The sequence below is a fragment of the Talpa europaea genome (assembly GCF_964194135.1).
Source record: "Talpa europaea genome assembly, chromosome: 15".
Lineage (NCBI taxonomy): Eukaryota > Metazoa > Chordata > Mammalia > Eulipotyphla > Talpidae > Talpa > Talpa europaea.
The window spans coordinates 14114484-14138196 of NC_140083.1; the positions used below are offsets into that span (position 1 = coordinate 14114484).

General features: G+C 34.3%; 1 protein-coding gene across 6 annotated transcripts in view; it reads left to right on the forward strand.

Annotated features, from left to right (window-relative positions):
* ANKS1B (ankyrin repeat and sterile alpha motif domain containing 1B) overlaps nucleotides 1-23713 on the forward strand; it is a gene marked incomplete at both ends in the record, with an annotated part of 793016 nt that overhangs the window by 105396 nt on the left and 663907 nt on the right. For all 6 annotated transcript variants that reach the window (XM_084256217.1, XM_084256227.1, XM_084256226.1 and 3 more), the window contains 2 exons: nucleotides 529-642; nucleotides 2626-2792. In XM_084256217.1, coding sequence (XP_084112343.1) covers nucleotides 529-642; nucleotides 2626-2792 — 281 coding nt within the window. The remainder of the gene's footprint in view (nucleotides 1-528; nucleotides 643-2625; nucleotides 2793-23713) is intronic.

Here is a 23713-nt window from a genome sequence, read left to right on the forward strand (position 1 = left end):
AAACAAGATGCTGAGTATGGGAAATTGATTCAAAATAATGAGAAGGGAAATTATTTCTTTATGGAAATAAAATTTAATATACTTATCTTTATAAGTATCATTATAAGATAAACTTATCTATCTGCAATTGCCATCTCTGTTGAGGAAGCAAGATGCTCTCAAAGCATCTTTCAGAGAATTTTAATTCTTTAGGCAGACTATATTTAAGGAAACCAAGGATGTTATTGTATTTTCAACCAGTGAATTTATTCTTTAAAGAAAGTATGTGACAAGTTTAGTTTTGAAAAATGGTTTGTGAGTCTCTTCCAAATTGTCTTTTTAATTTTAATTAAAAAGCTTTAATTTAAATATCATCTTAACTTTTTTTTGGTTTGAAATTTGAAGTTCTTGTAACAACTTAAAACACATACACACACAGACACATATATTTGTATATGAGGGAAAAAATGAAAACTATTAGAAGTAACCAATCATTGATTTTAAGATAAATGAATTCAAGTATATAATTTCAAGAACTTATATATGCAGAATATTTAGAAGGCGTGGGAAGATCGACAATTCTGGAAGAGCATGTACAAGAAGATACAACACAAGAAACACACATTTCCTCCCCTGCTGAATCTCCATCCCAAAAGACCAAAAGTGAGTAGCTAATTAAAAGGACTTAAGTGATAGTCAACATTTATATACAAATTTGTCTTGTTTGGACAAAAAGGATAACAAAAATAATAAGTTATACTGTATATTATACCTGTTTTTTTTTTTTTTTTTTTTTTTTTTTAAAGATTTATTTATTTATTTATACAAGCACTGGGTACAGTCAGAAGCGCGGGAGGGTGAGAGAGTTCACCAGAGCCAGAGCGGGGAGCAGAGCAGGCAGAAGGACCGAAGTACACTGCTGAGGGGAGCAGCGGGCGGCAGGAGAGGTCTGCGCGCCATGTGGGACCCTCCTCAGGTGGCCGGGGAGCAGCCGGGGATCGAACCGGCGCTGCAAGGCTGCAGGCAGCTTCGCAACCCCGCGCTCAACCGCTGCGCCACCAGGGAGGCCCTATTATACCTGTTTATTCAATGTTTATGAGCTTCTGCTATTTGTCAGGCACTGTTCTTGGCCCTGAAATGCAATAGTAAGCAAAGCAGATAGCATTCTGTGCTTTCACGAACCTTAAGAGTTCATGCATAGATGTTTCATACTAGGTCTTTTTCTATAACGCATTTTTGATGCAGAATAAAAATACAGCTATCCGGATGATAACTATTAGAGTATTTTTTGTTCAGAAGAGACAATAAAATAAAATAAAGTACTTTTCTGAGAATGATTAGAAAGATACATACTTGCTTGCAATCTACAAAATATTATTTTTGACAGAGGATACAAATTATTTCTGTTACTTCTGTTTTCCCTTTATATTACATATCATATTTCTAATTTATTAACTTTTTAATGTAACTATTTGTTTAAATAAGCACTACAATTTCTTTTTTTTAATTTAAATTTTATTTTTATATTCCCCATACAATTACAATCCCCTTATTTTTACCCCAAGCCCTCCTTTCCCCACCCCCACCCCCCATAGAGTGTCTCTGGTTCATAGTTGTTTGTTGATTTTGACATTTTCTTTCTTATAGTTATTCTTTTTCCTGGTCCCTCATTTAAGTTTTCTAGATTCCTGCTATGAGTGAGACCATCCGGTATTTTTCTTCTTCTTTCTGGCTTATTTCGCTGAGGATGATCCCTTCCAGTGCCATCCATGTTGCTGCAAACTGCATGTGTTTATCTTTTTTGAATGCTGAGTAATATTCCATGGTGTATATGTACCACATCTTCTTGATCCAGTCATCTTGGGCATTTGTGTTGTTTCCAAAGCTTAGCTATTGTAAATAGTGCTGCTATAAACATAGGGGTACAGGTGCTCTTTGGAATTAAAAAGAAACTTCTCTGAAGAGGAAATGCAAATGGCCAACAGGCATATGAAAAAATGTTCAACATCACTTGTAATCAGGGAAATGCAAATCAAAACTACCATGAGATACCATCTTACACCAGTGAGAATGGCACATATTAAAAAAACTAGCAACAAAAAATGTTGGTGAGGTTGTGGAAAAAAGGAACTCTTCTGTACTGCTGGTGGGAGTGCAAACTGGTCCAACCACTATGGAGAGCTGTGTGGAGATTTCTGGACCTACTAAACATAGAGCTTCCATATGATCCAGCAATTCCACTCCTAGGTATTTACCCAAAGGACACAGATACAATTTCTTTTTATTAAACCTAGGGTTTAGGTTCCGTTAATGAAATGTTGAATGAATTCTATACTGAAGTACAATGCAGTAAAATGTTATTTAAAAATTAAACATAATAAGGAAGCTTTAAGGATTGTATTATAATTTTATTTTATGTACTACAAACATGTAAATCTTCAATATATGTTTATATTTTGAAAAAGGATGGAAAATAGGGAAAAGAACTTGTGTCTTTAAGAATTCTTGTGTGAATTGTGGTTTAGTGCCTTCTTTGCCATATTTTGGGCTCTATCACCATACTAACCATAATTTTAGTATTTGACATCAAGCTTTAGCAGTATCCTTGCTTGAAACATCTACAAAAATTTAATCTTTTTTTTACAGGTGAAACTGTGACTGGAGAATTATCAAAACTCTTGGATGAAATAAAGCTCTGTCAAGAAAAAGATTATTCTTTTGAAGATTTGTGCCACACAATATCAGACCACTACTTAGATAATTTGAGCAAGATTTCAGAGGAAGAACTTGGGAAAAATGGAACCCAGAGTGTAGTAAGTAAGGGGGGAAGAAGACCCTGCGTCTGTCTTTGCTAGTTCAGTGCGTTCCTTAAAGGCTCGGGAGTTGTGCATTATCCTATCTAAAGATTCAGTGGCAGATGTCAGCACCCTGTGCTCTTCCCTGGTATCATTGGTGTTTTATTACCGCTGCATGTGTACGAGAAGGAATGCTTTGATAAATTACTTATTCCCTGAGGTTACCTTGCTACTGTGAGAATCTCGTTAACACGTGGATTCATAGAATCTGTGATTCGTTTCTTTCAGTTTCATTGGGCATAATGACGATTGATTTGCAAAGCAAAAAGAAAACCTTCCTTTTGTCTTCTTTCCCTTTTCTCTGTGAACCCCACCTCTGTATAAAAGACAGCTGAGCCATGCGTGTATAGTTCTGCTCACTCCATGATCTGTAGTAGGAGAGAGACTTTGTGGAAAGTTACACCTGCATATTTTTATGATCTTGTGCAAATCCCAATTTTCTTGCAACCTACAAGTTCAGTATATAAATTATGAGTTCAAGATTCTTTCTCATTTGGGTTTTTACATTAACACAACACAAGAAAAAATGTATAGTCAATCACTTTAAAATTAAGACTTGTATCCTGTTGAGGAAGGATTTGTAGGAGGCATGGTATTAAAATAGATACATTATTTTGATATGAAACCTTTAATTATTTTTAAATTTTCATTTATTTATTTATTTATTTTTAAATTTTATTTTTATAAAATATATATATTTTTATATTCCCCATACAATTGCAACTCCCTTATTTTGCCCCCCATCCCTCCTTTCCCCGCCTCCCCCCGCCCCATAGTGTGTCTCTGGTTCATAGTTGTTTGTTGATTTTGATTTTTTCTTTCTTGTAGTTATTCTTTTTCCTGGTCCCTTATTTAAGTTTTCTAGATTCCTGCTATGAGTGAGAACATCCATTATTTTTCTTTTTCTTTCTGGCTTATTTCGCTGAACATGATCGGCTCCATCCATGTTGCTACAAATTGCATGAGTTTATCTTTTTTGAATGCTGAGTAATATTCCATGGTGTATATGTACCACATCTTCTTGATCCAGTCATCTATTTTTGGGCATTGGGGTTGTTTCCAAAGCTTAGCTATTGTAAATAGTGCTGCCATAAACATAGGGGTGCAGGTGCTCTTTTGAAACCTTTAATTATTTTTAAAACTTTGTTGTAGAAACTTTCTGCAAAAGCCAATAATAGAGTGAATTGTGTTAAGTATGTCGTATCATTTATGAAAACTAAATATATATAGCCAAGTATAGTGACTATAATGAGAATATATAACTTGATTCAGTTGCTTAATGTGAGATGTGACACCACTTTTCCTGGGTTCGTATTTGCTAGTCTAGTTCCATGGCTGGGTCTTTCTACCTATGCCTGTTTTTGTTTGTTTGCTGTACTCTCTTTTGTAAAACATCACATTGGTTCCAACAACAGCTCTTTATGAAAAATTATAACTAATTTTGTGTGTGTGTGTGTGCACAGTGAATTAACTGTAGGTTTTTCTCAAATGAAAATTTTATGTTAATGAAATAAAATGTTAGGATATAGTTCCCAATTTAAAAATCTTAACCAGGTATATGCTTTCTCTAGATTACCAAAGTTTCATTTCAACAGCTCCTTGAAAGTTGGTTAGAAATGAGAACATATTTATCCTACATAAGCAGTATGTGGTGTTTAGATTTTTAGATCTGTCTTTAACAGTTTCTCTAAATTGGCTACTTCAAAACCCATGTATTTCCTGAATGCCTTAATTTTCTAGACCAGTGGTTTCTGAACATCTCTTGTTTTAAGTATCATTAAATAAACAGGTCCTGAGCAAACATCCCAAAGGCATTTATATATGTTATATATTTATATTTATTACTTTTCTAAGAATATTGTAGTAGTAAGAATTAATACTCAGAAATTGCATTAAGTGAACTCAAGCTTATACTTTCACAAAAGCAATCACTGGATTCTGTCTTGGGACAAACCTTTATATTATGTTTTGGGAGCTATTGCTCTATTAAATATTTGAGTTCTATGAGGCAGAAAAGCAAAGCATATATGTTAGAGCAAATAGTAATATTAATCTGGAATAATAGTTTAAAAAGGGGAAGCATGGGAGATAAGATTAAAAAGATAGGCTGAGGTCAAGCCGTGAATGTCAGGCTGAGAAGTTTCATATTTATTTATTTTTTGAAGTGAGAAAAATTTAAAATATTCTGGGCAGATAAAACACATCATTGGATGTGGCCTGTCAGAAGGTAAAATTAGTAGAAATTTGTTACCAAATGTTTAAAGCATAATGCAATACCTTTGACCTTTTTCTATAACGTCTGTTTTACTTGGGTTCACTCCTGTTATGTTGAGTATTTGTTTCCATTCATCACTGTTTTTCCAGAGTTCTGTTCTGAATTGTACTCTCAAATTATGCAAAGTACTTAATCATGTACTTCTAGATCACCTAGTGCAGATGGTTGGTACATATTGTCAACTGTAGGATTTATGATAGCAGTAATGAGATGCATTTCCTTACTCCAGGGAGTTCAAAATTCTTGTTCCAAGAAGTCTTTAATCACAGTGTGCAGACAACTAGCATAAAACTACAAATATATGAACTGACATTTAGGAGGTGCTTGTTATTTTCAATTCTAATGTTTTATATGATTTAAGCCACTTAGTCTTCCACAACAGATGGAGTTTTGGGAAATGACTTACCTGGCAAGTGGCAAATCTAGGCTTCAAACTCAGTCATTGTTTTAATTCCCCACTAATTTATCATAAGAAGCTACCACTGGCCAAGGAATTAAAGTAAAATTCTATTATTGAAGTACCATCAGTTGACATCCTTATTAATGTTTTGGAAGTATAGGATTTTCCCCCTCAGGTATAATTATCATAGATGTCTCACCACTGTAGCTTCCATAATCTTCCACCACAGTCTACTGTGCTCCCTCCCTACCCGGTTCTCACCTTCCTTTTCCCCTGTGACCCTTGGGTGCCTCAGTTCATGGACCCGTTTTCAAGGTTTGGTCTTAAAGTTTGTCTTTGACTATTTGCTTGGTTTCTCTATATTCTGCACTTAAGTGACACCATCATTGAAATTTTTTAATTAGTGAAAATTTATTAAGTATTCATTGATGACTTTCATGGAGTAGAGACATGAAACTGGGCCCTGGAGGAGAAGAGATATGCTTTGCTTTTTGCACTTGAATTGGGATGAATGAATGAATGAATGAATGAATAAAAGGGATTTAGGGAAGAGGATTCCAACCTGCAGAAAAAGTGTGTGCAAAAGCCTGAAGGTGAGACGTGGCATATAATCTGAGGAGAATGGTTTACCATGAAAATTGGTTTGGGAAAGTTAGTAAGGAAAAAGTTATGATGATATTTAAAACTTATGGAACACTATTTATTTTACTTGATTTAATCCTCACAATAACCCTATGAAAGTGGTAGTGTTATTCCCACTATTCACAGGTGAAAAAAATAGAGGTTCAGGGAACTTTTATGACTTTCATAAGTTTGCAAAGTACCAGTCCAAGATCAATTTTGTCAAAGAACAGGGACAGATAATTAGATTTATGAAGCTAGTCAGAAGCTTAATTTTGATTTTGAGGAGAATAAACTCTATCATGAATATGATCATTTTGTTAGGCGTTCTGGGGAGACCTTCAAACACTTGACTCTTGGCAATGAATATGCATTGGCTTTATAAGGAAAAACTCCCCTAAAAATACAGATACTCTGAGGTACCATGGCAGACCAAATAAATCAGAATTGCCTTGAGTACCTCTGAGCATTATCCTTTCTAAAGAGCTCACTCTAAGATGCACTTTATTGGTCTAGATGACCAGCATTTTGCCAGGACCTTCCTCAGGTCATTTGGGCCTGAGTTGATGAGTCTAAACTGATCTTGCTGATACCACAGAATTGCAGAATTTTAGTGTTAGAATAAATATCAAGGATCTTCTAATGTTCTCCCCAGTGTAAAAGTTTATAAATGTATCTTGAATTAGGGAAGTTTTCAGTTTATCATTAAGGAAAATTCAAACTGTAGTGTAACTACAGTCCTAAATTACATTTACCTCTGTGTTATATTAGAATGTTGAATGTAGAAGAACATTTTAGTTTGTTTATTACATTAATGATGGAGGGATTGACATTTGGGTTCAGTTAAATTTAAATTGAGATGATGTGAAACATCTACCTTGTTCAATTGTTATTGTCAATTGTAATATCACAATTCCACAGTAATTTGAAGAAATCAAAATTGAGCAAAATAGGTTTTGTAGCATTCGTATCTTTAATAAATATGTTTTATGTATTAACAATGTAGCTTGAAATTCAGGGGTATATTAATTCTTACTTCAGTTTAGCTTTTACTGCTTTATTTTTTCCAACAGAGGGCACTCTAATTCAGTAATTTAGAAATACAAAATCAGCCATCTTATGTAAGAACTTTTATTTTTGAATTGGAGGGGTTTTAGATTTTATAAAATATTAGCCTTAAGGTGGTAGCTCAGACAATTTTAGTAATATAAGTGAATGAAAAATTAAATTCTTATTATGATTGAATGTGTTCATTTGAAGGTTTTTGCATTTAATGTGAATGCCAGCTCAAGTTCAAGTTAAAATTACATTTTCTCTTGCATAAATTTTAATTCAAAAGTCAGTCTGTTTTCAATGCTTTTATAATAAGTGTATGGAGCCATTTTCTAAGTTGAATTAGGGAATTATATAATTTAGGATGTAAATTTTGAAGAAATATAATTATCTTCATGTTCTTCATAATCATATGAAATATTGGTTTTTGAAAGAATATAAAATAGTCTGCAAAGAAGTTTTGTTCTTTTATTTTCTCATCGATTGAGTTTTTTTTCCCCTCTGTGTGTAAATTTGCATAACCTTTAAATGTGAACACATCAGTCCTTAGATTTCTCTAAGGATGTAATCTGAGCAGATTTTAGAATCTTTCAGGAAAGCATTTGAAAAATTTAAAAATAAAAAATGTAATTTTGCCTCACCAGCCTAACTGCATAAGAAATAATAAAAAAAACCTCCCAGGATGGAATGCATTATATTATATGTGTTTTTTGGTTGCCTGGCAGATTTTGTGCGAATTACTCAGCCAGGATTCCTCTTTCTGTTATTTCACTATCTTTCAATGTGCAAATGATGAACTGAAGGAGCAGGAATACAGAGTCACGATTACTGACTTGAATATTAGGCTGTCAATATAGAACAGCTGGAGCTGAATGAAAGGAGAGAACCAGACCAGAACATCTGTCTCTTCATAGAAGAGCCTATTACTTATTGCCTAAGTCTAGGATTTTCAAAACACCTATCATACCTCATGTCAGGACTAAGACAAGTGATAATTTGCATGAGCCAGAGTTTAAACAGCTATTAATAATAGGCACAAACACCATGATAAAGTTCTGCCCTGAAGAAGAAAGAATCCTAGTCCATGACCCCATATCAGTTACAACTACAACCCACACCCATTGCTACATCTAATGCTCAAAAACAGCCTAAAAGTGGAGGCTGACACGAGGCTCTGAGTGACACTAAAACCAAGGAGCTGGCTTAGAGGAGGGGATAACTGTGGATCCCCACCACACAACACTGTTACCCACAACGTAGTGGGAAGCTTGAATCTCTGATGCTTATTGGAGGTGACCCTTCACTGCCCCACTGATCTGCTTCCTTTCTACCTATTACCACTTGCTGGTACCAGTTTTCTAATCACGTCACCAAATTCAGTGACAGCAGTCTGAAAGTCTAGTCCTAGTACAAGCCATAAAATCTAAAAATTAAGAGACAGAAAACATACCGCGAATGCTGGAGAAGGGAAAAAAAAAAAACTACAAGAGGAGTCTCAATCCAGCAGAACTATGGAATCATCTGAAGAGGAAGGACTTCAGGGAACACAATAAAATAGTGATGATATAAAACAGTAACAGAATAAAGACTAAGAAAATATGAGGATTTTTACAATGTAGAACTTATGGATTTAAAAAATATTCTAACCAAATTTAAAAATACAACAGTGGGCCTCAATAGCAGACACAAGCAATCCACAGAATTAGTGGGCACAAAAGCACAAAAACAGAGAACACACCAATAAAAAAACAAACAGAAAAAAAATATTAAAAAAGTGAAAGAGCACTTTGAGATAACCTAAAGAGAAAAAACATCTATATCTTGGGGATGCCAGAAGAAGAGAAAAGGAAAGGCATAGAAAATTTATTTTAAAAAACAATTGCTGAGAACTCTCAATCTGGGAAATGACCTAGACATTGTGATTGAAGAGACCCAAAGGTTCCCAAACAAAATACTAGCCAGACACACATCAACACAAACTATAACAAAACTCTTGAAAGCCAATGATAAGGACAGGATACTAAAAACATCAAGAGAAGAAAGAGTAGCTTCTAAGAGAACATTAGTAGACTGTCAGTGAACTTTTCAGTAAAACACTACAAGCAAGAAGGGAATGGCAGGAGATATGTAAAGTACATAAATAAAAAAGATAACACAAGCTAAAAAAATAAAAAGAAAAAACATCAAAAAAGCAATGAGCACTTGTGTCTCAGTAAGACCTTCAATGTAAATGGCCTGAATTCACCAGTCAAAAGGTGAAGTGTGACTGGGCCTCCTGGTGGTGCAGCAGGTTGAGTGCAGTGCTGTGAAGCTGTCCGCAGCCTCTGCAGTGTGAATTCGATTCCAGGCTGGCCAGGGGATACCCACATGGAGCAGCAGACCTCTCCTGCCTCGCCCACTGCTCCCCTCAGCAGTGTACTTCGGTCCTTCTGCCTGTTCTGCTCCCCGCTTTGTCTCTGGTGAATCCTCTCACCCTCCCGCACCTCTGGCCTATACCCCAGTTCTTGTATAAAAATGAATAAATCTTTAAAAAAAAGTTTTTTTTTTTTTTTTTAAAAAGGTGATTTGTGACTGAATGGATTCAAAACAAAGTCTAGGCTTATGCAGCTTAGATGTAACTCATGTTACTGAGAAAGATAGGCACAAGTTTAGAATTACAGTCTGAGTTATACAAATTATACAAATTATAGTAATTATACAAATTACTTTCTCTGAACATAATTCCACAAAACTACCTACCAAAAAGTAAAACTGAGATATGAACTAAGATTTGTATGTCTTTCAAGGTCTTGACCCTTGATTTAATAATGTGGACCTGGGGCCTCCCCAGTGGCGCAGTGGTTGAACGCTGGGTTGCGAAGCTGCCCGCGGCCTCTGCGGCGCTGGTTCGATCTCCGGCTGCTCCCCGGCCACCGGAGGAGGGTCCCACATGGCGCGCAGACCTCTCCTGCCGCCCGCTGCTCCCCTCAGCAGTGTACTTCGGTCCTTCTGCCTGCTCTGCTCCCCGCTCTGGCTCTGGTGAATTCTCTCACCCTCCCGCGCTTCTGACTGTACCCAGTGCCTGTATAAACAAAACGAACAAACAAACAAACAAATAAATAAAACATGCCTTAAAAAAAATAATGTAGACCTGTCATTAGTATCTCCTAGATTGACCCACCCTTAATTTTTCATCATTGTAGCCATTTTTGCAGGTTTGACCCTCTTTACCTTTGACCTGAATGACAGTAAGAGGCTCTTATCCTGTCTACCTGATTTTAATCTCTCCTTTCAATTTGCTCCAATGTATTCTTTTTTTTTTTTTTAATAGAGGCATGTTTTATTTATTTATTTGTTTGTTTGTTTTGTTTATACAAGCACTGGGCGCAGTCAGAAGCGCGGGAGGGTGAGAGAATTCACCAGAGCCAGAGCGGGGAGCAGAGCAGGCAGAAGGACCGAAGTACACTGCTGAGGGGAGCAGCGGGCGGCAGGAGAGGTCTGCGCGCCATGTGGGACCCTCCTCTGGTGGCCGGGGAGCAGCCGGGGATCGAACCGGCGCCGCAGAGGTCGCCGGCAGCTTTGCAACCCAGCGCTCAACCGCTGCGCCACCAGGGAGGCCCTCCAATGTATTCTTAACAGTTCTATCAAATCAGTGTGTCTTAATGGTAATTTTGATCTTACCACTCTTCTCATAACTAAAACTAGTCCTTCTTGCAAAAATTAAATTGCAGGCTTTATTTCTGGCATTCCAGGTATTCTGTGTTCTAGCTTCATCATATATTACCAACTATCTTTCACATGTGTCTTACATAAATTTAATGTTTTAACAATGGATTGCTCTCAAGTTAATCTTTATCTTTCCCATACTCACTATATTTCATGCATATATAATTCATTTCCCTATTGTCTCTCCTCAGTTTTTGATCCTCCCATTTAGATTCAATTTAGATCCAATTATTTGGATCAGATATCACTAGATTTTAATTATAAATCTGTTATGTAAATTATATAATTTGTTTTGTATTTATGTAAGAATCTTATTTGGCTTTACTTGTAAGTTATTTGATAATGGGAAATATTGACAGGGGTGTGTGTGTGTGTGTGTGTGTGTGTGTGTGTGTCTGGATAGCATTGTTTCTCACTCTCATGCTTAATAAACATTTATTGAATTGATATGATAGACTCTGGACATCCCAAAACCTGTTTGACAACTGGAATTAGGTGCAGATCTAAGGGAAGAACTATAAGAATGAGTCTTCGTAAAATATCAATAAAATATCTTTGAATATTATAAGCTTTTTGTGAAGGTACTCAAAGGCATTTAGCTCTTTTCCTAAAGAATTTTAAACTTTAATATATTTATGATGTTTGTGAAGATACTTTATTTGCTCTGCAGACATAACATCAACCAATTTTAGTTTTGATGCTTTCATTCTTTCTGATCGGTCTATACTTCCTAGCTTAAATTTAATCTTCTTGACAGAAGAACTCAACTACCATGATTTCCTTGAGAGTTTATACACTCAGGAGCTAACTGTGATGTTTTCTTGAAAGTGTAATCATAATTCTCTTCTAACCTTACTTTCTGAATAATGATGAAGTTAATTTTTGACTCTTCAGCCATGTGTCACATTTATCTTGTTCATTTGCCATAACCCACCTAATTTGTAATTCTATTTCAAGGTGCACATTTGAGAATTCTTGATTCTCTTTGGGAGTAAAGGCATTGGACAGCTTGCCATTCTAAAAGAATCCCACTTTCCTTCCTAATGCCAAAGGAAATTAGTCTGAGCTTAAAGAGACACATCAGTGGTGATAATCACTTATCTCTGTATTCAGGGAAAAGTTTTTCACCTTTAAGAGCAAATTAATTCTAATGGAATAGTGGACTAGTAACACTGGAAAAAGCATTGATTGCTCTTGCTTCTAACATATTTCATCATGAGACCTGAATATTGGACTACTGAATATTGGAATTCATTTAGCCTCTAACAGTTGAAGAATTACGATTCTCAATGATACAATCAAACTCTGTAATAGTAGAATGAAAAGATATTGTATTGCCTGCTTCAGTCTCAGGCTTACCTTTTTTAAATTATCTGGTGTTATCTTCACTTTCCTTTGCCAGAATTTTATTATCTGTGCTTTTTAAAAACTCAAATATTTTGGTTAATTTTAATTTCGCAACAGTTCCATTTAGTTAATAGCTGCCAATCTATGCTATCAAAAATTAATAATGAGAAACAAAGTGTTAATTTAAAGATGGAATGAGATAGTCAGAAAGATGAATTGGATCAGAATTCAAAGGCTCAAAAATGAACCATATAAATGAACCAGCAAGAAGTGTATATTAATACAGTGGAAATTAATTGCTACAAAATAAATGAGACAAACATGGTCATGTTATATCTTTTCCTATTATCATCCATTCTTTCATGCGGAAATAAGTTAATTCTAGCCTTGAAGATTTCCATTTTGCCCTGTAATCCTTTTCTTAATTAGCCTGGTACTACTTTCCTAAACATCTGAAGTATCTTTATTGTCATAGTTATTATCAGCATCACAACCTTACTGAATTTCCACATCAAAATATTATACTATATTTCTTCCTAAACACATGTGGCTTGAAACTTGGAATTGCATTATTAGAGTGGAGAATAAGACTTTTGAATTCAAAGAGACTTTAATTAGAATCCAAGTTGTATTCCTTACATAAATGGTACCCTGATGTATTGACTTCTCATCTGAAGAATAGAATTTCTAAAAAGTCCTTCTTCCCCTGAGCTACTAAATCAGAATGTTTGGAGGTGGGTATTTTTAGTGAACTCCCTAGATGATTCTTATCTCAATAGCTTGTACACATGCACATTTTAAAAAGTGTTGATTTCTTAGATTGTTAACTATTCAGACCTACTTTCTTCTTGCCTATATCAGATTCCAATGATCTGACCCTGATAGGACTTTGCTTCTTTTTGTCTGCTCTTCTGAATACAAATTTCCTTGGGTATCAGAGCAAAATAATTACCTTTTAAGGATATATTTATTTTTTTATTTTGTGAAAATGCTATTGGAAGTTTGATAGGGATTATGTTGAATCTTTAGATGACTTTGGGTAGTATGGAACTTTTAGCAATATTAGTCCTTCTGACTAATTAACCCATGACCTGGGTTATCTTTCCTCAGTTTTTTTCATCAAAGCCTTGTAGTTTTTAGTGTACAGATCTTTTATTTTCTTGGTTAAATTTATCTGTATGTATTTTATTGTTTTTGATGCTACTGTGAATACATTTTTTAAAATTTCTTTTTTGGATGCTTTGTTGTAAGTCTACAGAAATGCAACTGATTTTTGTTTCCTGGTTTTGTATACTGCAACTTGAACGAATTTTTAGAGTGATCTTTAAAAGATTTTCTTGGTGAAGTCTTTAGGATTTTTTATGATCATGTCATCTGCAAATAAAGACAATTTTACTTTTTTCTTTCTGATGTCCTTTACTTATTGACTTACTCATTTCCTAGGAACTTCAAGTACTATGTTGAATACGAGTGGTAGGAGTGGCACCCTTGTCTTATTCCTATCTCATAGGAAATTCAGCTTCAACCTTTTACTTTTGAGTATGTTAGTTGTCGGCTTGTGATATGCATTCTGGGCTTTTGTTATGTTGAAATATGCCTTCTATACCCAATTTGCTCGGTGTTTTTTAATCACAAAATTATGTGTAATTTATCAAATACTTTTTCTATTGAGATGATCATATGATTTTTACCTTTCATTCTGTATAACTTATCTGTTAACAACCTTTTATGCTTGAAATTAAAAGACAATGATATTGAAGTACTCAAGTATAAAGTGGTATTGAAAAGACTGTGTCATCATTGTAATACTTTCATTGCCAATTCTTCAAACTAATAGACCACATTACTACTGCTTACTTGTTCCTTAAAGTTCTTTTTCCTAACAACTTCACACCCTGGTCTTGCCCCTCTACTTACTTAAAAGTAAAAGTCTACAATAATGAAACTAAACTCAGGAACAATGTTTTAATTTTTGTTGTCTATCCCAAGTGCCCATTATCATTCTTTGTATATAAGTGCTCAATAAATATTTTTGATCATTAAATTCATCTTTTAAAATTTGATATTAGCTTGTCTTCTCATCTACTCTATATTATTTAATCATAAATCATTTTACCCCCTCATGGCTATAATCCCCAAGGTTCTGGGCAACATAAATTAATATGAAATCTTTTAATCATTATAATGTTAAAAGATTATATTGGATTGAGAGCATCTTTTATAGGAGCTAAGTAAAGGGCTAGATCAGGCAACAAGAAGAGGGATGTTCACAGAGATTTATTGTGTTTCAAGTCTACAGTGTTTCAATTTTTGATCTTTTATTGGGGTCATCTGCCTTCCAGTGGAGTACATAACTAACATACTGTACATCACAAAAAATGTGTGCATGTGTGTAAAGAGGGGACAGGGAGGAAGGGAAAGTAAAATTGGGGAAAGTCATTATTAGGGACTTGTATTCTTGCCCTTGATTGAAGAGTTCTCAAATTTTATCTTCTCCTTTAGTATGTGACTTTTTATGATCTTGAAAATCCAATCATAAACATTGAAAAATCTGATTTTTTTATAGAGTAATGTCATAGTCTAAAACACAAAAATTCTACATTCATAGATCAGATATGCACAGACTTAACATTTTTCTTGTTTATAAATTTTAGAGGTGCTTTGATTATTCATAAACTTGGAGGCATATTTATTTAATGAAGATATTCTGAATCACACATAGTGATGAGGTAGAAGGTAGGATGTGGTTTTATATATATAGTGACAGGAAGATCTTATTTCAGTAGACTAGGTAACATTATCCTGATTTTTAAAAAGATAAGTAAATCTCTTAGACAGTTATATCTAGTTAATTCATCACTGGGGATTGAGTTGATAACTAAAGCCATTAATTGTTTTAATTGTGTTAACTAGTTATTAAAGAAAGTTTAGGATTAAACGAAGAATAAACTTTGAAAAAGAATTTTATTTAAAACATAGTCTACTTATGAGCGTTAGAATATTTATGAGTTTAAAGTTACTATATTTATGTTGAGTTTGAGGATATTAAAATTTTTTAAATAAGATCAAAAACATCATGAACATTATGGTTATAAATTAGTGCTGTAATAATTAACCATATTATTTAAGATAATGCTAGCTTTTTGATAAAATTAAGGCAAATCAACAGCAGCTGACATGTAATACAAGTTTATTTTTCACTCATTGGAAGTCCATAATAGGTCTTCCTAATCAGCAGGTGACTCTTCTCCAAGTGGGAATTCATGAACTCAGTCAGACTTCTTCCATCTAGCAACTCTGGTATCTGGAGCACAGGCTTCCAAGGTCACCCAACTCATCTGTAAAAGGTGGCCAAGGGTAAACATAATGGAGGATGCAGCCAGGAAGTGTTAGGGGATGGGTTTGGAAACAGCAAACATCATGCAAATAGCCAACACCCTACTCATATTTCCTGCACTTGTACTCAGTCACATGACCATGTCAACTGGCAAGGGAAGTTAAGAAATACAATCTAGTTATGTTGCCAAGATGTAGAGATATCAGATTGGTAATCACCTCACCAGGATTGGCTGCACCATATCTTCTATAATTTAAATATTTTTCCATATACACTGACTCCTATAGTTTCATAAAATTTTCATATAGTTTAGGTAATCACATATTTAAAGCATGCATTTAATAATTAAAATTTTCACAGTTAAAACTGTGAAATATTTTTTATATAACAAAAATTAGACCTTAATTTCAAACTATTTCAAGTTTTAATTTCTTCCAAAAGAATATTAGAGTTATCACTAACCATTGTTGTATTATATAAATAATAGGTGCTTTACTTATAATCACTTTAGAGTGATTATTATGAAAATTTGCAAATATTTTTGCAAATTGACACACTTATTTACATATGAAGTTATAAATAAATACATCTTTAGCTAATTTACACATTTAAATAAGTAAAATCAGCGATTTTAATATGCTTGAGTGAGAGAGAATCTGAGATCTTGTTTTCCAAAAAATAAATGAAAATGAGTTGTTTCTTTTTGAGATTAAGAAATTGTATGAAAGAATATTAATGATTTGCTGAGATGTCTGGTAGATAAGACAGTAATTACTTTTAGAAATCATGCTTGAAGTTGGATTATACACCTGTGTTTGTGATAGCATACTTGGATATGCTATTTTTATTCTCACTCTTTATCTTTTCTTATAGTAAACTATATTTGCTTTCATTTGATTTACTTTAGAATTTCTCTTGTTTTGTATTCTGGTTCCTCCCTCAAAATAGCACTGTTCATCTCTCTTGCTGTCAGAATTTTTAAATTCCAAGACACTATTTATGCAATACTGGCTTCTGGTAGTCACAAATACAGCCTTGGACGCATTTTGTTTATATTGAACTCTCTAAGGAGAATTCGATTTTATTACTTTGAAATGGCCCTCTGATCACACTTTAGATCCTCTGATGAAGCTTTTTTTCTACTGCCATCAAAGAAATGTATCCAGTAGAACTGTGCACTGGTTCCCAATGCCAGAGAAGGCTCCAGCTGCTTGGAAGATAGCTCAGATCACCACTGTTAAACCATCAGGAAATACAAGTCAGTCACTTCTATTCCATTGCATTTTGATATTGGAGTCACCATAGAAAACAGCATATTTAAGCATTGGATAGAGTAGCACTCTTACAGACTTAAAGAATAGGCAGAGGGACTCCCTGGTGGCACAGGCGGTTGAGTGCAGCTCTGTGAAGCTGTCCGCAGCCTCTGCAGTGCAGGTTCAATCCCTGCTGGCCATGGAGAAACCCACATGGTGGGGCAGACCTCTCCTGTCTTGCCCACTGCTCCTCTCAGCAGTGTAATTCGGTCGGTCTGCCTGTTCTGTTCCCCTCTCTGTCTTGGGTGAATCCTCTTGCCTTCCCACACATCTGGCCTGTACCCTGATTTTTGTATAAAAAAATTTAAAAAAATATTAAAAAAAAAAAGAATAGGCATAACAGTAGTGCATCCATCCCCAAGGACCAACTCATTCCCCTTCTGACAACTAACTCAGGGCAGTGACCTGAGTTCATCCTTCTTGTGCTGACAGGATTCTGACTCCACTTGTCTGGACACTGAAAACCATACTGAAAACCATGGAGAAGGGCATGCCTGAAGGCCATCAGCAAAAGTACTTAGCAGAGCAAGGTGGCATTCATTGACCATAAAAAGGGAAGGCTATTCTCACGTAAGGCCAGTAAAGACCGCCAGGGACACTGTCTCATTTAAGGAGGTGTTCTAGGCCTACATCCTGTTCTTTTATGGCCACTTTGGGATTGTGCATATGAGATATTCCCTTCCACAACAAGGTGACACCCATATGTAGATTGTACCAAATCAGTGCTGAAATTAGGAAATTTTAAAAGATGTCTGCACAATCTGATTTTCCAATTTTCCATATATCTCTTCAAAACCAATTTAAGCTGACTTAAGTAAAAAGGGGTTGTGTTAACTGATGTAAATGAAAAGTCCAGGCTTTCATGTATGACTGTGTCCAAGTACTCAAGGTCATATTGCATCTGTCTCCATCTCTCAACTAGGTTTTATTCTGTTCTATTCTATTCTATTCTATTCTATTCTATTCTATTCTATTCTATTCTATTCTATTCTTCAATTCTATGGTTTTAGGTCTTACATAGAAGTCTCAATCCATTTTGAGTTAATTTTTGTGTATGGGGTGAGGTAGTGTTCTAATTACATTTTTTTTTTCCATGTGAATGGGCAGTTTTCCCACCGCTATTTGTTGAATACTTTCTTTTCTCCATATACTCTTGGCTGCTTTGTTATAAGTTAACTAATCCATAAAAGTGTGGGTTTATTTCTGAGCTCTCAATTCTATTCCATTGATCTGTGTGTCTATTTTTATTCCAATACCATACTGTTGTGATAACTATAGCTTTGTAGTATAGTTTGAAATCTTGGCATATGACACTTTTTTTTTTTTTTTTTGGTTAGGATTGCTTTGGTATTTGGGATCTTTTGTGGTTACATATAAATTTCAGGAATGTTTTCTCTATATCCTTGAATAGTGTATGGGGATGATCAGGAGATAATGTTATAGAGGTAGCCATTAAAATTATCTTTGTATTACATAATAACACATTTTGTCCTTATGTTCTAGGCAATGGATATCCATTGAATACCTTCTAGAATGCCATTGAATATGTATATTGCTTTGGGTAAGATGGCCATTTTAACAATATTAATTCTTCCATCCATGAGCAAGGGGTATCTTACCATTTTTTTGGTATAATCTTCTGTTTCTTTTACAATAACATTGTTCTTATAGTTTTCATTATGCAAGTTTTTTTATCTCCTTTATTCCTAGGTATTTAATTCCTTTTGATAAATTTGGAAGTGAAATTGTTTTCTTTTTTATTATAGTGCTGCTGAAGTGAGCACAGAATTGTTTTCTTGATTGCATCCTTTTGTGTGTTGTGTTACAACAGATTTTTGTATATGGATTTTGTAGCCTACCACTTCACTGTACTTATTTATTGTTTGTAATAGTTTTTTTTTTAGTGGCATCTTTAGGACTTTCTATATTATATCTTCAGCATAAGGGTAGTTTTACTCCTGTTTTCCAATTTGGATTACTTTCATATCTTTTTCTTGTCTAATGATCTAGCAAGGACTTCCAATACTATGTTAAATAGTAGTGGTGAGAATGGGCATCTTTGTCTTATACTTGATCTGAGAGGAAAAACTTTCAGTTTTTCACCATTGAGTGTTATCTTAGCAGTGAGTTTGTCATATATGGCCTTTATTATGTTGAGGTATCTTCCTTTTATCCCCATTTTATTGAGTTTTTATAATAAATGGATGTTGAATCTTGTTAAATGCTTTCTTGCATTTACTGATATGATCTTATCATTTCTATTTTTCCTTTGGTCCAAAACCCACTATTTAAAGATGCACTGGACTTCAGACTTCTTTAAGACATGGTTCAGAATGGAGACTTTAGTTGAAATTAACACTATTTTATTTCATAATGGCTGTCATCTTAGGGAATGTTCACATAATGCATTTGTTTGATACCAGGATGATTTTGTTTTGTTATTACTTTAATCATAGTGTATACTTACTCACAAATAATTCACCAGTTTTCAGAGTCTCATGAGGTTAGAAAATTGTAGAATAAAGTCACATTAAACTTTAAAATACCTTTTATGTACCTTTATAGCCATATACTCTCATTTGTACTACAATATGATTTATTTTATTAATTTTCTTTTCTCCTCCAATCCATAAATGGTTGAAATTTTATTTTGAATTATATTCTGAGAGAAATGATAATTTTTCTTTTGAGAAAAATAGCTTTAGAAATAGAATTATAGACATATTTATAGAGAAGATAAAAATTATACCTGTAAAGTACTTTATAAAGACTAAATTAGGTTAGTGGTAAATTGTGTGTGTGTGTGTGTGTGTGTGTGTATTCAGTGAAGCATAATACATAGAGTCTCAGTATTTTTCTCTAATCTCCCATTATTTTAGGCAAACCTCTATATTTTGTCATACTTGGCACAAAAGTCAATTTTTGGGGAGACACTGATAATTATCATTTACTTTACTGTTTAGAAGAGGTTGCTTAAATCAGATAATATCCAAATGATCAAGGCAAAATTTCTATCCACCAGGCTATGAATTAGAGAAAGCACTTAAAGGAACCTAATACAGTAGCATGAGGTCAAAATGATTTTTTATCGAGACTTAGCCAATTTAGAGAAAGACAAAGATAGCCATTGCCTGGTAAAGTACAAAGGTGCAAAGATATACTTGAAAATAGCTCAAAATGTTTTTAGTTTAAAGAGAAGCAATGGGAGAATAAGAACTTAAATGCTAGTGTGCATTTAATGTTTATTTCTTGGTTTGACTTTTATCAATTTAGTAAACAGTAGAATGCTTAGATTTTTTTTATTATGAGTTCTCCACACCATATAACTTTTCTCCATACCATATAAGTCAAATTGAAAAAAATCGAGTTATTAATGCACTCAGCCTGTTTTGATACTTTATTTTTAAACCAAGATAGGTAGCTATGGTTTCAATCTTCTAAATTATCAAATCTCTAATAAAATGTTTATAAATTCTCATCAGAGTTTGTAGAATTTCTAATATTTAACAGTTTCTTTTTAGATTTATTCAAGGTCTATTTCGAAAATACAAAGTTTACTCAGTATTTCAAGTAAAGCCTCAACTTGATCAATTAATTTTTCAAGTAGAACAATGCAGAAAAGTAATAAGATCCAAAGCAAATAGATAGATTTTAAAAAAATACTATATTTTTCCTACTTCCCAGGTAATTTTTGTCTTCTCTAATTTTGAAATGAAAACTTAAGGAAACTTAGTTGTTATCTAGCTAGACTAATTTTTGCCATTGTTCTGTTTTGAAGGCATTTCCTTTGGAGATTACCCCATCCCTTGTTATCTGGGGCTACACTTTCTTTACTTTCTATCTGTCAAACTACTTCCTTATTGAATTATAATCTAAATTTATATATTTTACCTTAGTGATCTTTCTCCTCATGTGTCTTGGACTACCACATACATGTATCAAAAATCCCCTGTTCTACACCATCAGCTACAAGTTTTTCTTGAGCTCCATACTTATAATTTCCAAGTTCATCCTGGACATGCTCAGATTGAATATAAATTGGCAGTCTTCTGTATTGTTGCTAGAATTGTAATGCTATGAATGGAATGGGGAATTATAGAAGTTATTTGAGTTTGGAAAAAACAAAATATGGGTTGAACATATTGATTTGGAGGAGTCTGAAAAGAAGCAGTAAATATTGTGGTGAAATGGGCTTTCATTGATTTGAGCTTAAGTCCTAACCTAATATCATCTAACTATATGACATTGAGCAAATTATGTATATGTATATCTATGCCTGCGTTCATCCTAAAAAAAGGATAGTTTTACCTACCTTGCAGGAGAACACAGATGTTAATGGATATGTGTTTTAGTTCTACAGTTGTTGCCATTAGATTCTTTCAATAAATGACTTATAATAACTGGGAGTATTAGTATGTCTACGGGGCTATAGCTTGAGGTAGTAGAAGTGGGGGGTTTTAGAGTATGGAAATTATTGATAAATAGCTGTGAATTGAAGATAATGAGGTAGGTTGGAAGTGGCAAGATTTTCTGGGATAGTTGGGTTGGTAGAACTTAGAAGAAAAAATATCAAAGACCTCAGAAACAGAGAAACATTTAAGAAAAAAATTGAATGGGGTTATACAGATCAGGGGGGTGGGTGGTAGAGAGGCTTGGAAAGTGGGATGGTAAAGGAACCAAGGAGAGAATTTTAAGAAATATTTATAAGGACATCCTGTGGTTACATACTACCAAGCAGTGACCTCTATGGGTAGCCTAGATATTGCTTACAAGGAGCTTGAATTCTAGTAAAGCAAATGCTACTATAGAAATATGTTCAGATGCAATCAGTTATATAGGAGATAGGGGACAAAAATTGCTTCATAAAGAGTTGACACTAGTTGAATATTGTAAGATGTGAAGTTTTCTCTGATAAAGAGTATTGGGGAAGAATATGGATAACATTTCACACAGAAGGGCAGTACAACCAAAGACACTAAACAACATGATTTGGACTGGAAAATTTTAATAAGTTTTGATGAATGGAATAATGGAATATTGTATGCAAAGTTTATGGTGTTGGGAGATGTCTGGGAGATAATGCTAAAGAGGTAGCCATGAAAAAAAAAAAAAAAAACTTTGTATTCCCTAATGGCACTTTCTGTCCTTATGTTATAGGTGATGGATAGCCATTGAATGCCCACTATTGGACTTTAAGCTGGTGGGGAGGGGGAAGATGTGGAGAGAGAGAAAAAATGTTATTTGATTAAATTTGCATTTTTGAAAAATTATTTTTAGCAGTATGGAAGATGAATTGATGTGCTGTTTTGGATTCCAGGAATCAAGTCAAGACTGGTTGAATAGTCTCATTGAGAAATTATGAGAGCTGAATTAAGATAGCAATAATGGGATGGAATATTGGAGATGTGTCATGTGAGGAAGGAAAAGACTAGGGAGAGAAGGAAAAGGCTAGGTTTACCTTTGCAGGTCTCGTTTGGGAGACTTAATGGATAGCGTTACCAATAACCATAATAGGGAACAGTGAGGGAGGAAGAGTTAGGTTTGGGGTGGGCCTGGAGGATGGAGTTGATGTATATAGTTGACAGTGTTATTAAAAATTTTAGAAGGGCTTAATTAGGATGATAAATGAGAGGGTACCATTGAATTGGATAATTAGGAAAAACTCACTATCTTTTGAGAAAATAATTTTGGTAAAGTTCCCGAAAGAGGAAGCCAAATTGCAGGGTATTAAGGAATGAATTGGAGGTGAAAAAGTGAAGATAGCTGATATAAACTCTTTGTTAAGTAGTCTAATAGTGCAAGTAAGGAGAGATATGAGTTGGTACATTGTGGGGGAATCAGGTTGGTGGGAGGATTGGTTTAAGATGTGGGAAAAATGAATATGTAGGTTTCCCAGTAGAAAATAAAAAGGTGCAGTGTTCAATGGGTGCAGCAAAGTTTAGGTAGGAAGAAAGAGAATCAAGGATATGGGGGTGGGATTAGTCATTTGAGACATGAAGAGTAAGGGGTAATGAGAGGTCAAGATGGAGATAAGACTGAGAAGAGGAAAACTGGTATATTTAATGCTTCATACATACTCTTTTTCTCTGATTTATGGGCAAACCCTCTGAGAGTGAAGTTAGGGCTTGTGATTCAAGTTAGAAATGGTAAATATGGGGCTATTGTGGAGAAATGGAAAAAGAAAAAAAGGAATGGACATGGATAAGCAGTTTTACAAAGCACTGTGGCATGTCCCACCAAAATTTTGAATAACAGCTCTGTAAGTGAGTCATGGCAGTGCAGTTTTCCCAGTCACTAACAACTTAGGAATTGGAGTAGAATAAATAGATGGTTGTTCATTTATAGGCATTAGCTGATGAAATGAGGAGACTAGATTAGAAGATTAGCAGGATATATGGAAGAGAAGAAAAGTGTAAGTGGGAATTGAAGAGTGTTATTGACTATTATTTAGAGTGGTCATAGCCATTAACTATAAGGATAGAAAATATTAAACTCAAGTAGATTTTGATAGGGAATTCACTGCATTCTGAGAAGCTATTTTCTTATATATGGGAAATACCATCTTGAGCAAATTTTCCTTTAAAATTACTGATAACACTTATATTTTGGGCACTGGAAAAATGTTCTATTTAAGTAATTACACACCGAATAAAAGAGTGAGTACTAGAGTTATAACATCCTGGGTTTAAATCCTGCTTGGTTGCATCTTGGCTCTGAGACTTTGAATTGTACAGTTTTCCCCTTTGCATTTCAGTTTCAAAAAATGGACAGTCAAAAATAATCTCTCTCACAGAGTCACTATAATGATGAATAATATATGTCAAGTTT